Raw genomic sequence first — 23846 nt, forward strand, 5'->3', positions numbered from 1 at the left:
CTATAAGGAAGGCTGAGCGCCGAAGAACTGATGCTTACGAACTGTGGTGCTGGAGAAGACTCTTACGAGTCCCCTGGACTGCAAGGAGGTCAAATCAGTCCATCCTAAAGGAAATCAGCCCTGACTGCTCATTGGAAGGACAGATACTGAAGCTGAAGCTCAAATACTTTGGCCACCTAATGCAAAGAGAAAACTCCCTGGAAAAGACCCTGGTGCTGGGAAAGATTGAGGGCAAAAGGAGAAGGGGACAGCAGAGGATGAGATGGCTAGATACCATCACCGATGCAATGAATATGAACTTGAGCACACTCCGGGAGAAAGCGCAGGACAGGAAGGCCTGGTGTGCTATGGTCCATGGGGTCACGAAGAGTCAGACACGACTGAACAACAACAAAAGTGGAGAGAGAAAGAAAAAAAATTATATGAGAGAGGAGCAACATTCAATTCACTCTGGAAAAATTCCAAGAGATAGAACCTTCATGTTCAGAGGCAGTGCACCTCTGGTTGCAAAAGAGAGAAAGGGACAGAGGGATAGTATGTGTGTAAGAAAAAAAAAGAGAGCTTAAAACACACACACCTGGCAATGACCTTAACATTTGTTACTGAATAACAGCCTGGTGTTGGTGGAGTTTACATTTTACAAGGTGGCTTTAGAAACCTTATCACACCTTTCTCCAGGAGGGGCAGAGAGAAATAAGAGTAGTTTGGGATGCTACTTACTTCCCAGACTCCACAAAGGTTTCTAATCATGCAGGGTATTTAATTTTTATATAGGTTTTACTCCTTTTTTCTATTGAATATCTTGTTTAGCCAGACTATGCATGTTTAATACCCTAAGTTTCTTTTCCACAGGGCACCCATGTGACTGAATGCCCTCATCCATTTTATACTTATATGGATAGAGTTTGAGAATGCAGCTACAGAACTCGGTGTGTGGAACAAAGGGAGCACAGACAGCTGAGCTGAAGCAGTGAGCAGTTAATCATGCATTAAAGAGACCCAATCCTCTCCCATAAAGAGTGGTAGAACATAAATCTCTGGTGCATTTCTGGATTGCCTAGACATGACAGCTAAATGGAACCTCCATGTTCAGAGGCAGTACAACTAAAACTACAAGATAATGTGGGATAGCAATGGCTAATTGCTAGGAGCTGGTGAGAAAAGAAAATATCGTGCAGAGAATGATTGCTGCCTGGGGGTCCCTTGCATGTGTGGTGCTGGGTGGGGACCCTGGGAAGAGGAATTAGCATTGGGCATTGTTTTGAGAAACGCAGTAAGTTGGGAATTCTAACTTCATTTGCACCCCCAAAATGCTCATCACCTAATTTTGAGAAAAACATCTTGCCTTGCCCACACTGAAGCATTTACTTAAATAGGAGAGATCTATGCCCATGTACTGCAAAGTGTTTCTCCTAAAATCAGCTGAAAGATATATGTGTGTGGGGGGTGGGGGGGAGTCACACACTTCAAATTCCCATCATGTTTTCTCAGCAATGCCCAATGGGGATTCCTGCAAGAGTACCAGTTGTCCCTCACACACACAATAAAATGGCATCCTATCTCCACAACAACCAAAACTATATAGAAGCCCAGGACATGCAGGTATGGCCACAAAGAGCAAAGCAAAATAATAGCTCTCAAAGAGTCTGTGGATGATGCTTGCAGTTGGGAGGGGTGGAGACACAAACTCCGTTCGCACGACATGCTAACCCACCATGGGTGACTGCCTACGATGGGTAAGCATGTCACGCGAACCCAGACCATTCTTATCAGGGTGTGTTGTTTTACCCAGAATGGGTTGGTGTGTCGTTCAAACGCAGACATAACAACTCATTGTGAGTAAAGGGCATCGGAGACCAAACCACTTGGCAAGAGTGGCAGAAGCCCCTTGAGACTGAGGCCAAATCACTGCTGGTGGCCTTTCCCCTTGCCTGTGACAGCCCCCCCAATGGTGCCCAAACGGCACTTTGGAGGGGCTGTCACAGGCATCCCATTTGCTCCCACTGATCCCCCTTGCCCAGCTGTGATCGGATCCCTTTTTAAAGATTTTCCTGGTCCCACTTTTGAGCAAAAATGGGGCCAGGGAATTTTTTTTCACTGTGATTGGGGAATGTGTGCAAATGCCCCTCCCCCTCCTGCAGCCCTGTTGCAAACATACAGGGGTACAGGCGAGGAAAGCCCTATTGAGTGTCCTGCACCCGTTTTTCAGGGTGCTGGGCATTCTACTCCCCTTTACCTGAAAGACCGTTCTCGCAGCTTGGCTTTTGGTAGCTGTCAAAATCAAGCCGCAAGGAAGACCAGGGAAAAGCCTGTTTTTTGGGCAGGAGGGAATGGATGCCCAAATGGGGGACCCCCTTAGGGTGTTGCTCCACCAAGGCACGAATGGAAAAGCCACAGGTAAGTGGATAATTTTAACCCTTTCCCCCCCACCCTGCATAGTTAAATTTATGCACTTACCCGTAGGTTTCCCATTCGTGCCTTGGTGGAGCAACACCCTAACGGGGTCCCTCACTTCACCTCCCACATTTCTCCCCCACCCTTTCCCATTAAAAAACAGGTTTGTCCAAGTTTAACCCCCAAAGATCTTTCTCATGGCTTGGTTTTGACAGCCAAGCCATGAGAAAGGGTTTTTCCCCAAACTGAGGAGAAACCTGTTTTTTTTATGGGAAAGAAGGGGGTGGGGGGAATGGGTGCCCCAGTGGGGGACCCCCACTTGGCCCCCCATCCTCCCCTCCTTCCCATTAATATTTTTTATTTCTTCATGGTGATTTTGCACAAGATCATCATGAAGAATTTTTCTAAAACAGTTTTTAAAGGCGCACATAGGCTTGCAGTGAAATTTAAAGGTGTTCTGTGCTGAAAACTGGGGTTCGGGTGGGCAAAATTGGGGCAACACAGTCCTTGGCTGGGGGTTGGATTTCACCCCCACCCTCGATTTTCAATATAGGACACTTTTAAAATCCAATGCAAGCCTATGGAGAATGATCTCCCCACTTGGTCCCCCCATTCCTGCCATTGCCCCCCTCCTTTGACTTAGCTTTGCTTTGACTTAGATTCCTGCACTGAGCAGGGGGTTGGACTCAATGGTCTTATACGCTCCTTCCAACCCCACTATTCTATGATTCTTCCCATAGAAAGGAGGTTCGTTCCCAATTTGGGGGAAAGACCTTTCTCGTGGCTTGACTTTGGCAGTCAAGCTACAACAAAGACCCTTGGGGTTAAAAAGGGACAAACCTTTTTATGGGGAGGGGGGTGATGAGGTGAGAATGGGGGGGCCCAAGTGGGGGATCCCCTTATGGTGTTGTTCCACCATGGCACTGATGGGAAACCCGCAAGTAAATGGGTAATTTTAACCCCTTTCTCCATGCGGTGTGGGGGGAAAAAGGGTTAGAATTACACACTTATCTGTGTGTTTCCCATTCATGCACAGTGGAACAACACCCTAAGGGAGCCTCCCATTTGGGCATCCATTTCCCCACCTTTCCATAAAAAAGAGGTTTGTCCCCGTTTAACCCAAACAATAGTTCCTGCGGCTTGGTTTTGACAGCTGCTCAAAGCCGAGCAGAGGCAATCATCCTTCAGGGAAAAGGGGATGGAGTACCTGGCACCCAGAAAAAGAGGTGCAAGGCACTCAATAGGGCTTTCCTCGCCTGCACCTCTGTATGTTTGCAGAGGGGACATTTGCACACATTCCCTGGGCATGGGGACGTGCGCAAAAAAAATTCCCAGTCCAGTTTTTGCAAGAAAGAGGAATTTTTTTTTTAAGTGATTCAACCCTGATCGTAATTGTGTCTGGAGCTAGGAAGGGGGACTTGGCAGCAGACAAGATGGATCTGCTGCCAGGTCCCCTGAGATACTGGTTGGAGGACTGAGGAGGGAGGGGGGATGAGAGGGCAAACAAATAAGGTAGTTTATTTGCCTGATCATCTGGCGGTAACCATGAAGGGTGGGTTGTTCGCAAAACAACCCACCCTGTGTGGCTAGTCACCCATCATGGGGTAGCATGATGTGTGAACAGCTGCACAGACTCTGCCTTTTCCAGGTACAGATAACCAATGGATTCACTCATAGATGAGTTACACCTCTGATTTTCAAGCCTTAATGCTGCTGCTGTGAGAAGACAAACAAAAAAATTGTGCAAGCTTTAGAGATCCCCAAATCTTTTACAGGGAAGTTGTTACAAAAGGCAGAAGGGGATAGGGAAGGGAAAAAGTACTAGATGGTGAGGTCACAGTGTCTGCAAATCCAGACTAGTTAAAAGTCCCAGGTGTAGTGTGGGAATAGTAGTCTGCAGATCAGTAGGTCATGTGATGGTTACAGGAAGGTTCCTTTGACCCTGGTTATGCTGGGAAGAACAGGGACTACGACGTTGGAATGTCCATTTGGGGGAATATAAATTCCAGCTATTCTCATGAGTGTTTTCCATCCTGGTTGAAGCATTCCAGCTCCTTTTGCCAGTGGATCACAGAGAGAAATTAGGCAGTCATTATATTAACGAAGCAGGAAGTTATTTTATATGCTGTTAGAGGTAATTAACATCAGTTGAAGCCAATTTGTTACCAACCTCTAGGTAATGCTACCCATACACAAAACGAACAAAACCCAACCTGACATTTCTCACATGAAAAAAGATGTGAGTTAGAAATAGTGTGACCTCCTGTGTGAAATCACTCTCTCCCTCACCTGTATCAGAAATGTGGATGAGGGCCAAAACAAACATTACTTTAAATCTGTGTCTAGCAGCTATGTCTTTAGTTCATACTTACTCTAGAGTAGGTTCAAAGTTCCTGATCTAGTCGTAAAAGCCTCCCTGCCTCTCACATTAGGGTTGTAATCTGAGTCAGGGTCCTGCACCTACTCTGCTAAACTGAGATTTAAAGTAATGTATGTGGGGAACTATTGTTTGATTATGACAAACATGCCAATCTCCTATTTGAAGGTGCAAAAGGGGAGAGGGGAGGGAGAAGCATGTGAGCCTAAGGCTACTTTCAGTACCTATGGGAAATAAGAAGGGATATTTGAAAATCTGCATGGTGTTCTGGGTGCAAAGATTAGGAAGCTGCCAGATGCTTTGGCTTTCAGCGTACAAGCTTTTTTTTGCTTTTCAAAAACCAGGGGAATTCACTTATCGAAAAAAATTGCTAGTTTAAAAGACCAGAATTAAGGCTATCTTCATGTTGGCTCAAACTCCAAAAAGCCAGGGAATGAAAAGCTAAGGCTGAACAGATGTGCCCTGTGATCAGTGATGATGTTGTGCAATGGCACAAATTGTGCTTCCTTACAACTTGCATCCTTGCTTGTTCAGGCCCAAATCCAGATAGGGAGGATGGAGTGCCTGGGACCAGCAAAGATGCCCCATGTTGCTCTGGTTCTGTATTGCCTCATGAAGCACCTGAGCCTTAGATATTGCTAGAGGAGTCCTCAAGTGAGTTGACTCACGCCTTTATTCTGTGAATTGACCCATACTTTTACTGAGTGAGTTGACAGTGAGAGATGGAGATCTCCTTTGATTTGACAGGGCTGACAATGGTACCACTGCTAATGAACTGGGGTGCTTGTAGCTGCATTTCCTAGCACCACTGTGACTGATGATGTTGCCAGTAATGAAGAGAAATACTGTTTTTGAGCAGGAACTGGTTGCTTAATTATGTATATTAAAGTACATTTGTAGGCCTTTTCCCCTCTAAAAGGTGCTTACAGAGACTTACACAGAGAGTGAAGTTAGACAATTGAGCTCTCAAACCAGAGCCTAAACTTCTTTTTTGGTGTGAAGTGATGTTGGGAGGATGCAATTTGAAGCAAACAAGCAGTGTGCTGGAAGAAGGTGCTTAACCCTTTCACTTACTGCTTCTTTTTAACTGCAACACCATAACGCCAAAACTGTTTTATCCTCACTAGGCATCTCTAGTTCCAAACCAACCACAGACAGGTCCTGCAGCATGCCTGCTGGTGGAAATTTCAGTGTAATGTTGGGTTTTTTGTCTCATTCATCATGGTGCAATTCAAAATTCAGAACAAAAAACCTGAACTCCCATATACTTCACTCTTACCATAGTGCAATAACAACAAAAACAGAATGAGGATGTTAAGAATGTGCTAGAAGAGGGGTCTCTTTCACTGATCAACCTATCCTGCCAGCGACCGATGTAAGCAACAAGCAGGCATGGGTCAACTCACTTGAGGGCTTCTCTAACAATACAATAAGGCTCAGATGCTTCATAAGGCAATACAGGACCATGACAATATGAGGCATCTGGTCCCAGGCACTCCATCCTCCCCATCTGGATTTGGGCCTGAAAGACTCAGGAAAAGGTAGGGTGCATGGATGGTAAGTTGTAAGCAAGCACGATTTGTGCCATTTTACACCTTCATCACTGATCACAGGGCACGTCTGTTAAGGCTTCCCATACCTTGGCTTTGGGGAGTTTGCGCCTTAACCCTGGTTTTTTAAACTGGCAGGTTTTTTTTATCATTGAATGTATATGAAAGGGCACAACGATTTCCCAATGCAACATTTTAATTCCAGAAGCCTTTAGTAGTACATCAAAATACATGAAACTCAACTCACTGGCAGAAAAGGGAAACTTACGGACTTTTTTTTTTTAAGAGACACATTTCTTTCCAGTACATTGACCTTTGCTTTCAACAAAGTAATTAAAATTCACAACATACTATAAGCCTCTGATGGACAATAGTTTTAGACTTGCTTTCTGTCTGGCTAAAAGTTCTTACCACCCAAAGGAGGAAGATCCATCTGTGGGATCTGGAAGGACAGCAGTGCTTTCTTCAGCCAAGCCAGGTGGCTGGGTGTGTTCCACTGGAGATGGGGGAGCTGTTTGCTGCCCCCAGGCTCTACAAATTCAGTTACAGGCCAAGACAGTTCACAGAGATCTTCTGAAGAGGCAACTTCAGCCAGAAACTGTACCACACCATTATACAGCTCTATTATGGCACTAGGATCTTGGGAGGGCAAGCCAGCCATATGTCTCTCCTTCTTGTCTTGGTAGAACTGCTGACTGAATTCATGGTCAAGGCCATCTTCAATATACTGCATGAGTGTCTGGCAGCAAAGCTTGACAGAGCGTGGGCACTGAGCAACCAGCCATTGCACTGCTTCAGATAGCTGTACACAGAAGCACACACAACAAATTAAGTTGAGAAGGGAATATAAAGTGCAAATCCCATATAAAATTCCTTCCCACATTAAGACTTCAACCCAGTTGGAAAGAGAAACACTTTCAGCCTCGCTTTCAAACCAAGACCTCTGCCAGAGCTGAAAACACTTATTAAAATAAAAAGATGTTATTAATTTGGAGAGGTTCTTGGGTCTCTACTCTATCTATTGAACTGAGAAGACTGTGTTGACTTGATCATATTCTATACTCGCCTAGAGTATGCAATATTCTCTTATATTAGACAATATCAACTAACTTAGTATGGAAAAACAGAACATAAACTCATATTGTGCTTCATCCTTCACAGCCAATTGTTACTATGAAAATGACTCAAACTCTCTGCAGTCATGGAAAAAGTTTGAGAGAAGACTGGGAACTGGAGGAGAATTTGCATGCGCTTTCAATGGGAGCTTTCCATTTATGAGGTAGTCTGTACAGAACCAGATGTAGTGCTTGTAATCAGAAGGAGCTCCAGGTTAGGGATGCATCAATAGCTAGGGGCCAGAAAGAGACCCGTTTGTCAGCAATAGCTACAGCAACTGCACGAACCCATAAAACAAATCAAGATTTGTTGTTCCACAAGAAAAAACCAAAATCCACCATCAGGCGATACCTATATGTTGGATAAAGAAAAAATGCAAAAAAAATTGTGATCAACCTTTGACCTCTGATCTCTTCATTAAGTGTTACACAAAGTGTGAGAAAATGAGAGAAGGAAAAAAAGGCTGAGGCTGAAGTCATAAAGTCTGCATATAGTCAGAGTCTTCAGACAGAGTGTAGGAAGGAACACAAACCTGGTTGGATTAGGCTCTACTAGGTGCTAGGCAGGTGATCATGACAGGTGTTCAGATATGGAACATCACAGCCAAGGGAAAACCAGCCTGGTACCAACCATTAGCTAGAGAAGGAGCAGCTGTAGGGAACTTGCTTCCGTCCTCCCTACCAGAACGAGCACTTTGTTCCAGCTGCCCTCAGATTGTAGAACACTCAAAGGAAGCACATTCTAGCCCTATCTACTGGCCAGAGGACTACGGGCTCCTGGGTTGTGTGTGTGTATGGGCTAGTTTGGACATAATGCTATACCAGAGTTTAGCATGAGAATTATCCTAGCCTCCACTTGAACTTGTTTGTGCACTTCCCTTCCCCTGGTGTGGCTGCGAGGAGTTTAGAAGCTTGCACTTCTGTTTTAGATTAAATACAGCTGGACAAACTGTGGTTAACTTTAACTATGGTTAATAGAAACAAGTCAACATCAAATCATAGTTTATTAAGGTAGCTTGTTTTCACTAGCCACAGGTAAGAGTAACTACAGTTTAGGGTTTGGGCAACCTGCTAAACTGACAATCCAAAACAGAAGTATTCAATCTTCTCTACATAGCCACACTGGAGGAGAGAGAAGGGGGGAGCATGCATACCCAGGGGAAGTTAGGCACATTCTTGTTATGCTAGACCATTTAGCATTACATCCCAGTTTGTTCATTTTTCATCGTTTGTTTTGTTATATTGCAATCTGTTGTAAGCTGCCTTGAGAACCATTTCATGAAAAGGTGGGGTATAAATCTTCAAAACAATAAAACAAATGAATACTTTGCTGCTGCACTGGTTGCTGGCCCAATTCAAGGTGCTAGTCTTTCCGTTTAAATTCCTATATGGCTTGGGACCACCATATCTTAGAGGCTGCCTTTTCTCAAATGAGTTCTGCTATTATTTACAACTTGCAGGGCAAGTCCTGCTCCATGTGGGGAGGGGACATTACAAAGAAGAGCAGGGCCTTCACTTCAATTTTTCCAAAGCTTTTGAACAGCCTACCTGATGAAACACTGATTAAATGTAAATGGCATCAAGCTTGGCATGTAAATGCATTTTAAAAACAAAATACTGAGGATTGAATGCATACATCCAAGTACAAAATCATTAATAGGCTACATATTTTTGAAGAGAGAAAAATCAAAAGGTCAGTATTATTGCAAGTTTTAGATTGCAACAACCAAAAGCTTACAAGGCAACATTATTTCTGAAGTTTCTCAGTAGTATTTTCTGTTTTGTTCTCTGATTACCAACCATTTAAATACAATCTTTAGGAGTATGAATTACAGCCTGTCTGCAGAGATAATTCTTACCTTGCTGGTACCCTGCAAATCGCTCAAAGAACATGGCATTTCAACAATGTTGTAGCTGGAAATGAGGTTAGCTGAAATCAAATCTGGCAGCATCAACCCTTTAAAAGAAAAGGAATTGCACTTTAGCAATACTTCTCTGGACAGGCATAGAATGAAGAAGTGACAATCACAGTGACATTCTAATGGAAACTACTGACTTCAACTACAAGAAAACATCAATTTTCAAAACAAATTATGCTGAGAAGATCCATCCCTAAAATACCACCTTTTGGTTTAACCAGACTTTTGTTCATAGTTTTCCTAGACTACTCTTAGAGCCCTGAGAACTCTATTTATAAGCCACTGATAATGTCTTGACTATTTTCTTAAACAATAGCAAATTAGTCCAAAGTACACAAACTGCGCGTACCTTCCTCTACTTCCTTTTCCACGGCCCCATCTCCATGACTTGGGACAAGAACCACCAGAGGTACTATTGGTTGGAAAGGTTTCGCTTGAAGGAGTCGCTTCAATTGAAGCAAGGCTGAAAGCCAATAAACATCTTCCTCTGCAACATCCTCACTACTCACTCGAGGAGACAGCAGGAGAATAAGCCCACTAGTTCCAAGCAACTTTTTTTGAGTCTCAGTGTCATCAAGCTCAGCAGTGCTGAGAGTCCCATGCGTCACCTATACAGGGAAGGCAAACAATTAATTCTATTGTAGAAAAAGTGTAAGGCAAGAATGTAAAGTCAAGAGCAGCCGAACTGGATCGGACCAAAGGTGCTTGTAGTCCAGCATCTTGTTTTTAACAATAGCCAGCCGGTTGCTTCTAGGAAGGCGGAAGCACAGCCTGAAGGAAGCAAGCCCTCCCCTGCTGCTTGCCCCCTGCTCCACCCCAGCAACTGGTATTCAGAGAAGCACTGCCTCTAAACATGGGTGTTTCAGTTGGCTAACATGGCTAATAGCCACTGATAAGACTTATCCTCCATGAATTTGCCCAATTCTCTTTTTAAACCATTTAAGATCTTACGTATACCTTCCAAAACAATGTAGTAGCAATTCAATTTACTGCCATTTTTATACAAATAATGTTAATTATGTTAGCACATGAAAAAGCCCTTCAAGAAAAATATATTATCAGGGATGTTTTAAGTAACATTTCATAAATGGCTCTGTGAAATCTTTTGGCTGCAAAGAGATTAAAAAAAGGAGGGAGAAACCTTGTACTAAAGGCATAATTTTCTTTTCTTTTTTAAGGGACCTTTAACATTGTTTGGAAAAAGAAAAATAATGAAATACCAGCTGTACTCAAGATAAAGATGTATGGATTGTGTTTAATCTGTTCTGCCTGTGTTTCACAGATTGTCAGGCATCTTCCGTTCTGTTGTCTGCTTATTGACAGATTTGGATTTTTTTTGCCTTCAGAAAAGTATGCAGAAACTTCTGCCACAATGTACAGAAACTTTCACTGGCATGTGACATCTTGTGTATTTTTCTTAGCTCAGCATACAGTCAATGAATAGAGTGCACACAAAAAAGATTGCTACACAGCAGAGCAATGAAGAGAGATCAAGATGTATAAAATGGTATGTGTGTTTTAAATAGCATATTTTCCAGCAACTTTCGTACTTTTGTATGACCAAATTTGTGTACAATTCCGGAAAGTAAAAAAAAGTCCGTAAAGTTCCATGCAACTTGGAAGATGTTGGTCAGCAGCAGAATTCACAGGTCAAATTCATAGAAATCCGAGCACATTTGAACCAGTTTCTGATTTCTCTGACATCCCTAATTCAAGAGGAGGTAATTGGTGCCACATGCTTACAGGTGTTCTATTAATTAGGCAGGTAATTTGCTCTTCCCTGGGCAGGTTAAATAGATGGAGGTTGCTTGGAATCAGGGCTACTTCTCCAGGTACACCTTAGAAGTTGGGAGTACTTACACCTATCCCCTCTTCTAGTTCTTCCCCCAACGAGCTAGTTCCTGGCTGCCTTACCAGCTTGCCCTCAGGCCTGGTGCTGCTGCTGCTGTCAGGTTGGTCCAAAACAAAATCTCCCTCATCCCTGATTTAATTGTGGATGAGAGAGCAGACTTGATATGTATTACTGAGACCGGGGTGGGGAAACTGGGAGGAGTTACTCTCTCCCAGCTGTGCCCTCCTGGGTAGTCACTGCAGCACTAACATTGACTTGAGGATTGGAGAACAGATGTGTGCTGTGGTCTATAGAATTCTTTCTCCCTCTCTAGGCTTCCTGTCCATTCGAGTGCTGATCTTGAGCGTTTGTACTTTGTGTTGGATACCTGGGACAGATTAGGGATTCTGCTGGTGTACCACCCACCCCACTGCTCTTCAGTCTCCTTGCCTGAGCTGACAGAGGTGGTCTTGGATTTGGTATTGAGGACCACTAGGATGATAGTCCTGGGAGATCTCAATTTTCATGCCGAGACTGCTGGATTCAGGGAGGCTCAGGACTTCATAGCCACCATGACAACTATGGGGTTGTCTCAACATGTCATTGGCCCAACACATGCAAGAGGATACACACTTCATTTGGTTTTCTCAACTGGGCAGGAGGATGGTGATCTGAAAGTGGAGGAATTAACATCTATCCCATGGCCATGGTTAGATCACTTCCTATTGAGATTTAGACCCTCCATGGCCTTTCCCATCTGCAAGGGTGAAGATCTATTAAAATGGTTCCACCACAGAGGCTAATGGATCCCAGAGGGCTCTGGGGGATTTTCCTGCTGGTATGGCTGGTGCTCCTGCAAAGCCCAGCCCACTCTGTGGAATGCAGAGATAACTTGGGCAGTTGCTATGATTGCACCCAAGTACTCTCTCCCTCTGAGCAGAACCTGGTCACCTCCTTGGTACATACCTGACCTGAGCACAATGAAACAAGAGGCAAGACAGCTAGAACGCAGGTGAAGGAAAACTCGTGCTGAGTCTGACCAAACACAGGCTAAAGCTCATTACTGAGCCTACTCTGTAGCAATGACGGTGGCATAAATGGAGTTCTTTTCCACCATCATCGTGTCTTCTCAGTGCAATCCAACAGGGCTTTTCCAAGTGGTTCATGGCCTGCTACAATCTGGGCCAGGGAGAGAAATGTTAGAACCCTCGGCAGCACACTGTGACAAGTTTGCATGGCACTTTGGAGACAGAGTCACTGAAATCAGTCACAAATTGGACACCACAATTAATGCAGTTCCATTAGTAGAGGTGCCCAGAGCACCAACTGGTCCAGTTTTATTGGGTGAGGCCCAAGAATGTGGACAAGGTGCCTGGCCAAGTCTGACCAACCACACTGATTATCTAGACCCATTTCAGTTAGGCTTCAAGCCTTGTTTTGGAATGGAAACTGCCTTAGTTTTCCTGTGGGATGATCTTCACTGAGAGGGACAGGGGGAATGTGACCCTGTTGATTCTAGTGGACTTAATGGCTTTCGATACCATCAACCATGGTATCCTTCTGGATAGGTTGTCTGGGTTGGGAGCTGGAGCACTGCACTGCAGTGATTCTGATCCTACTTGGATGGCCAACTTCAGAAGGTGGTGGCTGGGGTATTATTGCTCTGTGCCTTGACAGCTATGCTATGGGGTTCCACGGGGCTCTTATTCTATCCCCTATGCTATTCAAAATCAACATGAAACCACTGGGGGAGGTTATCCAGAGGTATGGGCTGAGGTGTCATCAATATGCATATGACACCCAGCTCTCTCTCTCTTTCAGGTGAGGCAGTGGCTGTTCTGCATCAGTGCCTGGGCAGGGTAACGGAATGAAGAGGGCCAATAAATTGACACTAAATCCAGACAAGACAGAGATACTGCTAGAGGGTGGTTTGTCTGCCCAGCTAAGTGATGTTCAACCTGTTCTGGAGGGGGTTGCACTTCCCCTAAAGCATTAAATTTGTAGGTTTGTGGGTGTTCTTAGATCCAAGCATTGTCACTTGGCTGCACGTTTTATCAGCTTAGGATAATATACCAACTATGTCCTTATCTGGACAGAGATAGCCTAGCTATAGTTATACATACTGTAGTAACCTCTCGTCTGGATTACTGCAATGTGTCATATGAGGGGCTGCCTTTGAAAATGGTCCAGAAACTTCAGCTGGTTCAAAACAGGGCAGATAAATTGTTAACAGTGACTGGCCAATGTGATCATATTATGCCAGTACTTTTCCATCTGCACTGGCTGCCAGTCTGGGCTGGATTCAAAGTGCTGATATTATTATTATTCAAAGCCCTAAACGGCTTGGGGCCAGGTTACTTGAAGGATTGCCTCCTCCCACATATACCTGCCCAGCCCTTCAGATTGTCCTCAGCAGTCCTTCTCTGGGAGCCCCTTGCAAAGGAGGTGAGGTGGGTGACTACTAAGACGAAGGCCTTTCTCAGAGAGGCTTGCCTAGCACCTACATTACGACCTTTCCAGCACCAGGTGAAGACCTTTCAATTTTCCCAGGCTTTTTAGTCTTTTAGTTTCTGTTTTAAATCTGCTAATGTATTTTAAATCCATTTTAATCTTTTAATGTTTAATCTTTTAATACATTTAATGTATTTTAAATCTTTGCACTACTGCTAGGATTTATTTGGCTTTTACTTTTATTTAAAAGTTTTAAACTTGTATATTGTTATCTTAGCTATGGTTTTCCCAGTAGTAAAGTATGGCTGTGAGAGCTGGACTATAACGAAGGCTGAGTGCCGAAGAATTGATGCTTTCGAACTGTGGTGCTGGAGAAGACTGTTACGAGTCCCCTGGACTGCAAGGAGGTCAAATCAGTCCATCCTAAAGGAAATCAGCCCTGACTGCTCATTGGAAGGACAGATACTGAAGCTGAAGCTCAAATATTTTGGCCACCGAATGCAAAGAGAAAACTCCCTGGAAAAGACCCTGATGCTGGGAAAGATTGAAGGCAAAAGGAGAAGGGGACAGCAGAGGATGAGATGGCTAGATAGCATCACCGATGCAATGAATATGAACTTGAGCACACTCCGGGAGAGAGCAGAAGACGAAGGCCTGGCGTGCTATGGTCCATGAAGTCACGAAGAGTCAGACACGACTTAACGACTGAACAACATTGTTATCTTATGTTGTATTTTATAATTTTAAATTGTTGTGAACCACCCAGAGAGCTTTGGCTATTAGGTGGTACAGAAACATAATAAGGGAAAGGAAAGGTTCCTCCTGTGCAAGCACCGAGTCATTGCTGACCCCTAGAGGGACGCTGCTTTTGCTGGCATTTTCATGGCAGACTATAGCGGGGTGGTTTGCCATTGCCTTCCCCAGTTGTGACTACCTTTCCCCCAGCAAGCTGGGTACTCGTTTTACTGACCTTGGAAGGATGGAAGGCTGAGTCGACCTGAGCCAGCTACCTGGGACCCAGCTTCCGCTGGGATCGAACTCAGGTTGTGGGGAGAGTTTCGGTTGCAGCAAATGAACAAATGTGGCAGTTATCTGTGCCAAAGTTGTATAGCCCAGGAAGACTGTTATCTCTTTTGAGTGCTTGCTTTGCTTTTCCCTCTCATCCTCTCTCTGTATCTTATTTTATTGGTAATAAATGCTTTTTTGTAATCTAAAGCTTTGAGGCTTGATTCCCAGACAAATTCTAAAGATTGGGGGGGGGTAACTAAATACCCCCAAAAGGTCACTGGCGCCTTTCTGGGTTAACTGAAAGCAGAAGTAGGCAGGGGCCAGCACATTCACTTGCATGTGCTCACAAACAAATGAGATTAAGAAATCATGGGTTATTTGATCATGTGAGTGCTTCCAGATGAAGCATTTCTTGTGCTAGCAATCAGACAGCATTATGCAGCTGTTACGCCCTTTCTTCCTTAACAGATTTTTCTACATTAGGAAAAAAGAACTGGTGGGAGAACATGGGAGGGTTACAAGTAGAAGATTACAACATCTGGATCCCCCATAAGCATGTGTGAATGAGGGAGGGCAATGGTACAAAAAACAACAACACAAAAAACTTGTCTGGAAGTAACCACAGTACAAAAGGAAAAAGGAATAGGGAGAGGAAACTTTTGAAGCAACAACATGAAGCCAGGTTGGTCTCCCCCTGCCATGATATACCTGGGAGGCAGATGGTACAGCCACCCAGTGGCCATAGGTCTCCTACCCAGTAACTAAGTGTGCATGCAAAAGTCTCCCTACACATACAATGATGGAATGGAGACCAGGAAATTCATTCTTCCTCTCCAGACAAAATCTGCACAAGAAATGAACATCAACTTGCTTTCTAATGTTCTCCCAGCAGCAGAATCATGGATAGCCTAGAAAATCCAAAGCCCACCTAGCGACTCGTAGTTTAACATTTGTACACTGGACATTCCTACTCCCATGCTACACTTTCTTAACCTCAGTACATGAGCAAGCTCATACAGGAGAAGTAGTCCTTCAGGGACTCTAGGCCATTACTGAACACCACCAGTAATTTGAATTATGACTGGAAACAAACTGGAAGCGAGTGAAGATGATTAAGCGCTGGGTGATATGTTCAGTGCAACAAGCTTCAGTCAACATCCTGGCTGCTGCATTTCTGAATGCTTTTCAGAAGGCAACATCACCACAAAAAATGCATTGTGGTAATCTAAAGTAATAGACTTCTGCAGTATCTCTCAAGATAGTCACACGTAGCAAGGATTGTTTGAACAGACCTTTATACACACACTGACACAAACATTCTGATCTCCTTGTATATGAAGAGAAGTATGCAATGCAAGTGTCTGAATTCCATCCTTCGCCACAGATGTAGTTTCCTTCAAATTTTTATCGATCATAAATTTAGCTTTCAACCAATCTGCCAAAATTCTGTAACAGAAGGAAAACACTATTTCAGCGTAACATCTCAGATTTAATTGGTAACAGAATCTACAGTTAAAGTGTTAAATATTTTTAATCAGAGGCATAAAATATTGATAAACTAATCAGTATATGTCATTTGGTTGAAAGAAACAGGTATCTTCATTTAATATTTCCACAACCTCATCTGTAATACAATCATATTTATATCAGTTAGGGTACAATCCTATGCATGTTTAGGCAGGAAAAGGTCCTACGGCTCACAGCACTCCCCAGCCAGCATGGCTGGCTGGGGAATGCTGGGAGTTCATAGAATCATAGAATCATAGAATAGTAGGGTTGGAAGGGGCCTACAAGGCCATTGAGTCCAACCCCCTGCTCAGTGCAGGAATCCAAGTCACAGCATCCCTGACAAATGGCTGTCCAGCCTCGTCTTGAAGGCCTCCAGTGTGGGAGAGCCCACCACCTCCCTAGGTAATTGGTTCCATTGTCGTATTGCTCTTACTGTCAGGAAGTTTTTCCTGATGTTCAGCCGGAATCTGGCTTCCTGTCACTTGAGCCCATTATTCCGTGTCCTGCACTCTGGGATGATCAAGAAGAGATCCTGGCCTTCTCTGTGACGACGTTTCTGGTACTTGAAGAGTGCTATCATATCTCCCCTCAGTCTTCTCTTCTCAAGGCTAAACATGCCCAGTTCTTTCAGTCTCTCTTCACAGGGCTTTGTTTCCAGTCCCCTGATCATCTTGGTTGCCCTCCTCTGAACCCTCTCCAGTTTGTCTGCATCCTTCTTCAAGTGTGTTGCCCAGAACTGGACACAGTACTCCAGATGAGGCCTAACCAGTGCTGAGTAGAGGGGAACTAGTACTTCCCGGGATTTGGAAGCGATGCTTCTATGAATGCAGCCCAAAAGAGCATTTGCCTTTTTTACAGCCACATCACATTGTTGGCTCTATTCAGCTTGTGATCGACAACAATTCCAAGATCCTTCTCACTTGTAGTGTTGTTGAGCCACGTATCCCCCCATCTTGTAACTGTGCATTTGGTTTCTTTTTCCTAGGTGCAGAACTTGGCGTTTCTCCCTGTTAAATGTCATTCTGTTGTTTTCTGCCCAGCGCTCCAGTCTATCCAGATCACTTTGAATTTTGTTTCTGGCTTCCAAAATATTAGCTATCCCGCCCAATTTTGTGTCATCTGCAGATTTGATCAGCATTCCCTGCACCTCCTCCTCCAAGTTATTAATAAAAATGTTGAAGAGCAGTGGGCCCAGGACTGAGCCCTGTGGTACCCCACTCGTTACCTCTCCCCAGGTTGAGAAGGTCCCATTGAGAAGCACTCTTTGAGTCCGATTCTGTAGCCAACTGTGGATCCACCGGATCGTTGTTTCATCTAGCCCACTGTGAGCTAGCTTGCTCATAAGGGATCACGGGGCACTTTGTCGAAAGCTTTGCTGAAGTCGAGGTATATGATGTCTACAGCATTCCCACGGTCTACAAGGGAGGTTACTTGATCAAAAAATGAGATCAGATTTGTCTGGCAGGACTTGTTTTTGACAAATCCATGTTGGCTTCGAGTAATCACGGCATTGTTGTCAAGGTGCTTCCAGATGGATTCCTTTATCAACTGCTCCAGAATTTCCCCAGGGATTGATGTCAGACTGACTGGTATGTAGTTCCCAAGTTCCTCCTTTTTACCCTTTTTGAAGATAGGGACAACGTTAGCCCTCCTCCAGTCATCTGGCACTTCCCCCGTCCTCCATGATTTCTCAAAGAGAATAGATAGCGGTTCTGAGAGTTCTTCTGCCAGTTCCTTTATTACTCTAGGATGCAGTTCATCTGGCCCTGGAGTTCTATGGGTTTTCTGTGTGTAAGCATGCATGGGTTTGTACCCTTAGTTGAGTTGACAATTTTTTTTTTAGAAAAATAACCAAATGGGACCTGCAACAAAGTGGTGCAGAATGGAATGTTCCTAATTGGTATTTTAACCAGCCAACCATGACCTCCTTCAGAATACTGCATTCCATTCCCCCACAACATTCTATGGCCACTCAGCGTGCTCAACAGTCCTCATATGGCTGTTTTGAGGCTTCTGCCCCTTTTGGGATTTTTCCCTAAGTATTTTTTTGTATTTTTGCAAACCTTGGGGTTTCCTTGAGCTTGAGGACACCTTCCTTCTTTTGCATGGATGGTGCTGTTTTGACTACATAAACAACAGGGTCCACCTCTGAACATGGGAAGTAGAAGGAAAGATTTGCATAGTTCCAATGCTAATTTTCTCAGTTGTCCATCCTTTTTCTGAAGTTTAACCTTTCATATTAGGATGCCTTTCAGAAATCATAAGATCTATCACACAGGTTGACAAGGGTGTAGCCCAATCCTACACCTGCTTACTTAGAAGTAGGTCCCATTTCCTTCAATGGTGCCTTCTCCACTGTGCACATATCTGAAGCCTTAGAAACACTGTTGAACTACCAAAAACCTCTAATCCTAAATTCTTGGCTTGAAGACTATAGCAGACATACCTGTTAATAAACAGAATTCTAGGCCAAGAGATAACTTAGCATACTGGCCTTAAAGATGTGTATAGCTGTGACAGTGCAAGACAGGGTTAGTTTACAGTGTCTATCACTTGATTGCCCATAATAGCTGAAAGTGTCAACTGGCTCCATTGAAACAAACATCGTATTTGAAGTAATGTGAGGTGAAATTAAAGCTCTCTGATGAACACCTGAGTGGCTTGTCCTGGTTCAGCTATACTGGCATTCTGTGCTTAACAAGTGGTGCATGTCCATCCTGCTAGACTGCCTGTCAGCACTAACCCTTTTTTAAAATGCTGTTGTTACTGGAAGGGCAACAGAGCTTCTAATGGTGAGACCCCAAGTACCCATAACCCTAAGCTTCCTAGTGTAAGAGAGGGATGTTTCTGTGGAAAAGGGAGAGCAACATCACACACATGAAAACAAATACAAAATGGTTCTGGTTTTATTACAGAGAAGAACAAAATTGCCTTCTTCCACACAGAAAAAAAACATGCTGAGGTTAGCTCAGATTCAGAGAGTTCAATATCCACTGATACAGGGATTCCCTGAGCTTCAGCAATGCTGGAGCAACTTTTAATATTTTACAGAGGTTCTAGTCATTTTTATTTGAGCATATAGTTCTCTATTTCTCTCCCTATGTGGTTACTATAATTCTTATATAAACCTTACAATTTACAGATTAGTAATATAAGTGTTTAAAATAAAGGAAATTAAGATTACTATTTCTTTTAAAGTCAACTATTTGCAGATGTAATTGTTCAGTTCAGTTATTATAAATTATATTCCTCTTCTTACAATTAAATACCCAACTACAGTTAGTTCTCTAGATTTTAAGTCAAAATTATTAGCAGCCAGTCATGTACAAAACACATCTTTCTATCACTCTGAAAAACTGGCTACCTAAGATAACATCTTCTAATGTTCTTTCTGATATTGAAATGAGAAGGGACAGCATTTACCTAATTACTGTGCCACTTTGCGGGTTACTGTGTCGTCAGAACCTGGTGCATGGCATGACAGAGGTGGCTTCAAATCCACCCCACAACCCATGGCTTGTAGTAGCAGTTGTGGGGTGGGTCAGAAGGTATCTCCGCCACACCGTGTTAAAGCAAAACAGCAACCCATGCCTCAGCGCTGGTAATTAAGCAAATGCCATGTGCACAAGCACACAAAGGGGCAGGGGAAACAACCCATAGTGCATGGTTTCCCCCTGCGATCACGCAAACCCATATTCTCCTTTCCCCCTGTACTTATTTGGCAGGACCTCCACTCATGTGTTACCCTGTAAACTGTGAAGGCACAAAAGGTTGTTTACTTTTCTAATGTATGTTTCTAATGAATATTTAAGAGCCCTGTCCTAGTGCCCTAAACATTTCCTCTGGTCTGACATAGCAACTGCAAAAAGTCTTCTCAAGTTTTATTATTGCTAGCAATGGTTCCACAGGAGCAGCACCACATTCAGCATTGAAGGCCACACAGCCAGTATCACAGCTGCTGGCTTTCTTGCATAGTCTGAATACAATTGATACCTGCTAGGGCCCTCAAATGGATATTCCTCATAGCTTGGCAACACCAAAAGTGCTTTCCAAAAGACCTTTTCTTGTTGAAATGGAATGTTTTCAGCAATCAATGATGGCAGATCCAATGGAGTCCACACTGCATCCCTAAGACACACAAAATATTATTAAAATACATCATTTTACATTATTTTTAGCTTTATGGTTAATCCTATGGACTTAGAAATGTCCCACTGTGCTCAGTGGGGTTTACTGCCAACTAAACGTGCAGTGCGATGGGTGGCTATGAGGGAACAAGCCCTCTCTGTAGTGGCCCCCACTTGGAAGGGAATCTGCCCTTCCCAGGGAAACCCACCTGGAATCTTCGTTGTATACAGTTAGATGCCAGGTTAAGACATTCCTTTTAACCAGACATTTAAGCTTTAAACTGTTGCTTGGTTACTAATTTTACTGCTGTCTCCTCAATGTTTTTAATATTTCTAACGTTAATTTTTACTTATTTATTTAATATTGTATTATATCAATACTTTTATTGTATTTTTTGTTACTTATTGTTGTTTGATTTTATAATGGTAAACCACCCCACATTTACAAGTTGGGCAGTATACAAATCTAATAAACTAAATAAATAAAATATGATCAAGTTGTAAGAAGCATCCAAAGGGCATTAGGAGGAAGAGCTGGAGGGTAGTCACTGCACAAAAAAGCATTTCCATGAGATGGAAAGTAAGTGTCCTTACTGTTTGGTTGGTACATTTCTAAATATACATTAATTTAAGAACATAATGCACTGTGGAGCTCAAGTAACTGGAGTACATAAAATAAGGGTACAGGAGCACTCATATGGGATCAGTGGGCAAGATTCTGATGAAATATATAGAATGACATCAAAGCACCTGTGATGACTTGCTAGTCTCCAAGTAAGACGCCCACAACCATAAACACAGTGCCTGACAATATATATCATTCATCAGGCTGCAGCAGAGCAAGATAATGAAAGCAGGGTTAGTGCATCAGCTCTGCTGATTGACCAGGTGACTGACCAGCTATTAAGGGCTCTCTCTTAACTGTCACCTAGTGTAAGCCATTATGTTTTCATCCCAGCTGGTTATAATAATAATAGTAACTTTTCAAAGTAGTGCTGGAGTTTGCTTTATTCCTCTCCCCCAACCCATCCCTTTTCCCATTTGTGTCATGTCTTTTCAATGTAAGCATGATGACAACAACTGTCTTGTTTTTTACTGATCTGTAAGCTGCTCTGGGAACCTTTTTGGCTGTAGAGTGGGATACAAATGCTTTAATAAATAAATTTAGAATATTTATCTTCAGGTCAGATATTGTCCCCATAGTTCTTTTACAAAAAAGGCAACTTTTAACTCAATACATTTGTTAGACAGTCATTATTTAATTTTAAGAGATTATAAGTATAGGCTTCATCACCTTCTTTTCAGACAGGCAGGTTAATATAAACATGGTAGCACCTAATGTATAGAGGAGGGTTGTTGTTGTTGTTTTGGTTTTTTTTTTACTATTTTAGGGCAATATATAAAACCTCACGTATAACTTGCCAACACACTGTCGTCTGCTTGTGTTTAATACGTTTACTGTTACGTTAACAAGGGGGAAATTAATAATGAATATTTTTAAAAGATTATAAATATATCATGAATGGTTGTATTAACTAGAGATATCCTTTTAAACCAGGTTATTTGTTTATTTTAAGAGAATCTTAAAATTGTGAATGGCATTCAAAGCAATCATGAATGGCATTTTAAAAGCGAACTGAAGGTGCAGGGGGCCCAATATAGATAAGAAGCCTGGTGTGTGTGTGTGTGTGTGGTGGTGGGGGGACACTTTAACCCTTGCACCCTACTGTGGCCCTGATCCAGATGAGGGCTCCTATGCCTGGTATTTATATCAGAAAAAGTTCCCATTCGGACCAATTGCAGCTCGTCTAGTTTGGCCCTCAAGAACCCACTTCAGGTGGTATGCTTAACAAGAAAGACTCTATATAAGCATTCACCCCCATTCTCCAAGATATTAGAGTGATTTTACTACATATAAATACTGAACAATATAGATGAAAGTGTGTTATTTTGGCTCAAACATATTTCCATTCCAAACTAGTCAAACACTAGGAATTCATAATTTTGAAATTATGTTAGGATGATTATAAGTGGTATTCCTAGAATTTGCAGCATCTGTGTTAATGAAGCTTTACTAAAACTCCAACATACATACCATAATAGCTGCTGATAAAAATGTTGCACTTTCATTTGGTGGATTGTCTTGCTCCGTAGCCATCGTAACCTAGAAATAAACAAGGCTTTTATCAATCACTTGGTCATGCAGAATGGCAAACATTATGCCTCCCCATTTAGCTACCAACTAATGTCCTCTTATCTGTCAAACCTGGAAGGAGACAGGTATGAAGTGACAAATCACTAACAAGGACTTGCATCTGTCAGAGATTCCAAAGCTGACTCATAGAATAGTTATCATGCTCCAGATGTAATACAAATAAAATTGTTACAGAAGTTGCTGTTCTCTATTAATAGATCCTCAAATATATGCTGACCACCCCTCAATACTAATGGGCTGTATAGTGGAAAGTGAAAGGTCTGGGACTAACAGTTGGAGATAAAAGAATTTTTTGTTATAAAATGTTTCAGAGGCAGATCAGTGTATTATTTGGAATGCTTTTAAGGCAGTTATAAGGGGTATGTTCATACAGAAAGGATCTTACTGAAAGAGAGCAATCCAAAAAATACCAGCATATTTTAGCTTAAAGCCCCAACTTCCTTTTACTTCAGTCCCACCGAGCTCTGGAATGCAGCTCCAGAGAGCTTCTCCAAAATTGAATTTGGTCCCTGGGCTGAAAGAGGTTCTCCAGCCCTCTTCTATAACATATGGAGTAGCAACTTAGAGACAGTGTACTTACCTAAGGCAGGAGGTGCCAAGTCTCCCTGCATGTCCCAAGTTTACAATCCTTTTAGCAAGGTGCTCTCTGGCAATAGGATGCTCTGCACTAGGTGACAGTGCTTTCAATTTATCTTTCGGATCTACACAGCATGGAGCTGCTGGGAACGCTCTCATCTGACGCTTCAATTTCTTTCGGGCTGTAACAGCTTCCCTCCATCTTCAGGAGAAAATACCAGCATGTTCTATTAAAAATAGCTGTTAAAGTGCACTATTTTCTAGTGTTCCCCTGCTCTAACTTTTCATTACAATTTTCTGTATCTGCGTTGACAATGAGTTTATCATCAGGTCCAGTTAGGAATCCCATGTTACCTGCTCTGCCAGGTTACTAAGTGAGAACAGAAAGGCTGTGCAGAAAGGCTTCCACAAATCCACTTGGCAGCTCACTAAGGAAAAGTGCTTTGGCCCTGAAGTGAGAACACCCAGCAGCACACATATCCCTCTCCCTGAGCTTTCATTTGCACTGCAGTTTAGAAAAAGGTAAGAAATAGCTGTTTCATCTCTTATCCACACCTCAGTGCAATTAAAGAAATCTCCACCTCTTCCCTCAAACACCCTCTCCCAGAGAGTTTGGGAGAGAGGTGGAATTTGTGCTGTGGTTTGGAGACAATAAGAAGCAGTTGTCTTCTTGTGGCATTTATTATCTTCTCCAGACTTCACACAAATAAGACCACAACTGTCCCCAACCCCTTTGTGTGTGCCTGAGGACTTGGGGGAAGAGATTGGTGGCAA

At 43.0% G+C, this 23846-nt stretch overlaps 1 protein-coding gene across 3 annotated transcripts in view; it reads right to left on the bottom strand.

Moving 5' to 3' along the window:
* Nucleotides 1-23846, bottom strand: part of MCM3AP (minichromosome maintenance complex component 3 associated protein) — a 126587-nt gene that overhangs the window by 35175 nt on the left and 67566 nt on the right. For all 3 annotated transcript variants that reach the window (XM_084820465.1, XM_084820450.1, XM_084820460.1), the window contains 7 exons: nucleotides 23077-23274; nucleotides 22377-22445; nucleotides 20148-20282; nucleotides 15938-16091; nucleotides 9705-9963; nucleotides 9296-9393; nucleotides 6733-7123 (listed from right to left, as the gene is read on the bottom strand). In XM_084820465.1, coding sequence (XP_084676591.1) covers nucleotides 6733-7123; nucleotides 9296-9393; nucleotides 9705-9963; nucleotides 15938-16091; nucleotides 20148-20282; nucleotides 22377-22445; nucleotides 23077-23274 — 1304 coding nt within the window. The remainder of the gene's footprint in view (nucleotides 1-6732; nucleotides 7124-9295; nucleotides 9394-9704; nucleotides 9964-15937; nucleotides 16092-20147; nucleotides 20283-22376; nucleotides 22446-23076; nucleotides 23275-23846) is intronic.

Source organism: Heloderma suspectum, chromosome 1, assembly GCF_057233095.1.
Source record: "Heloderma suspectum isolate Gila_16-S chromosome 1, 16-S_ref, whole genome shotgun sequence".
Classification (NCBI taxonomy): Eukaryota; Metazoa; Chordata; class Lepidosauria; order Squamata; family Helodermatidae; genus Heloderma; species Heloderma suspectum.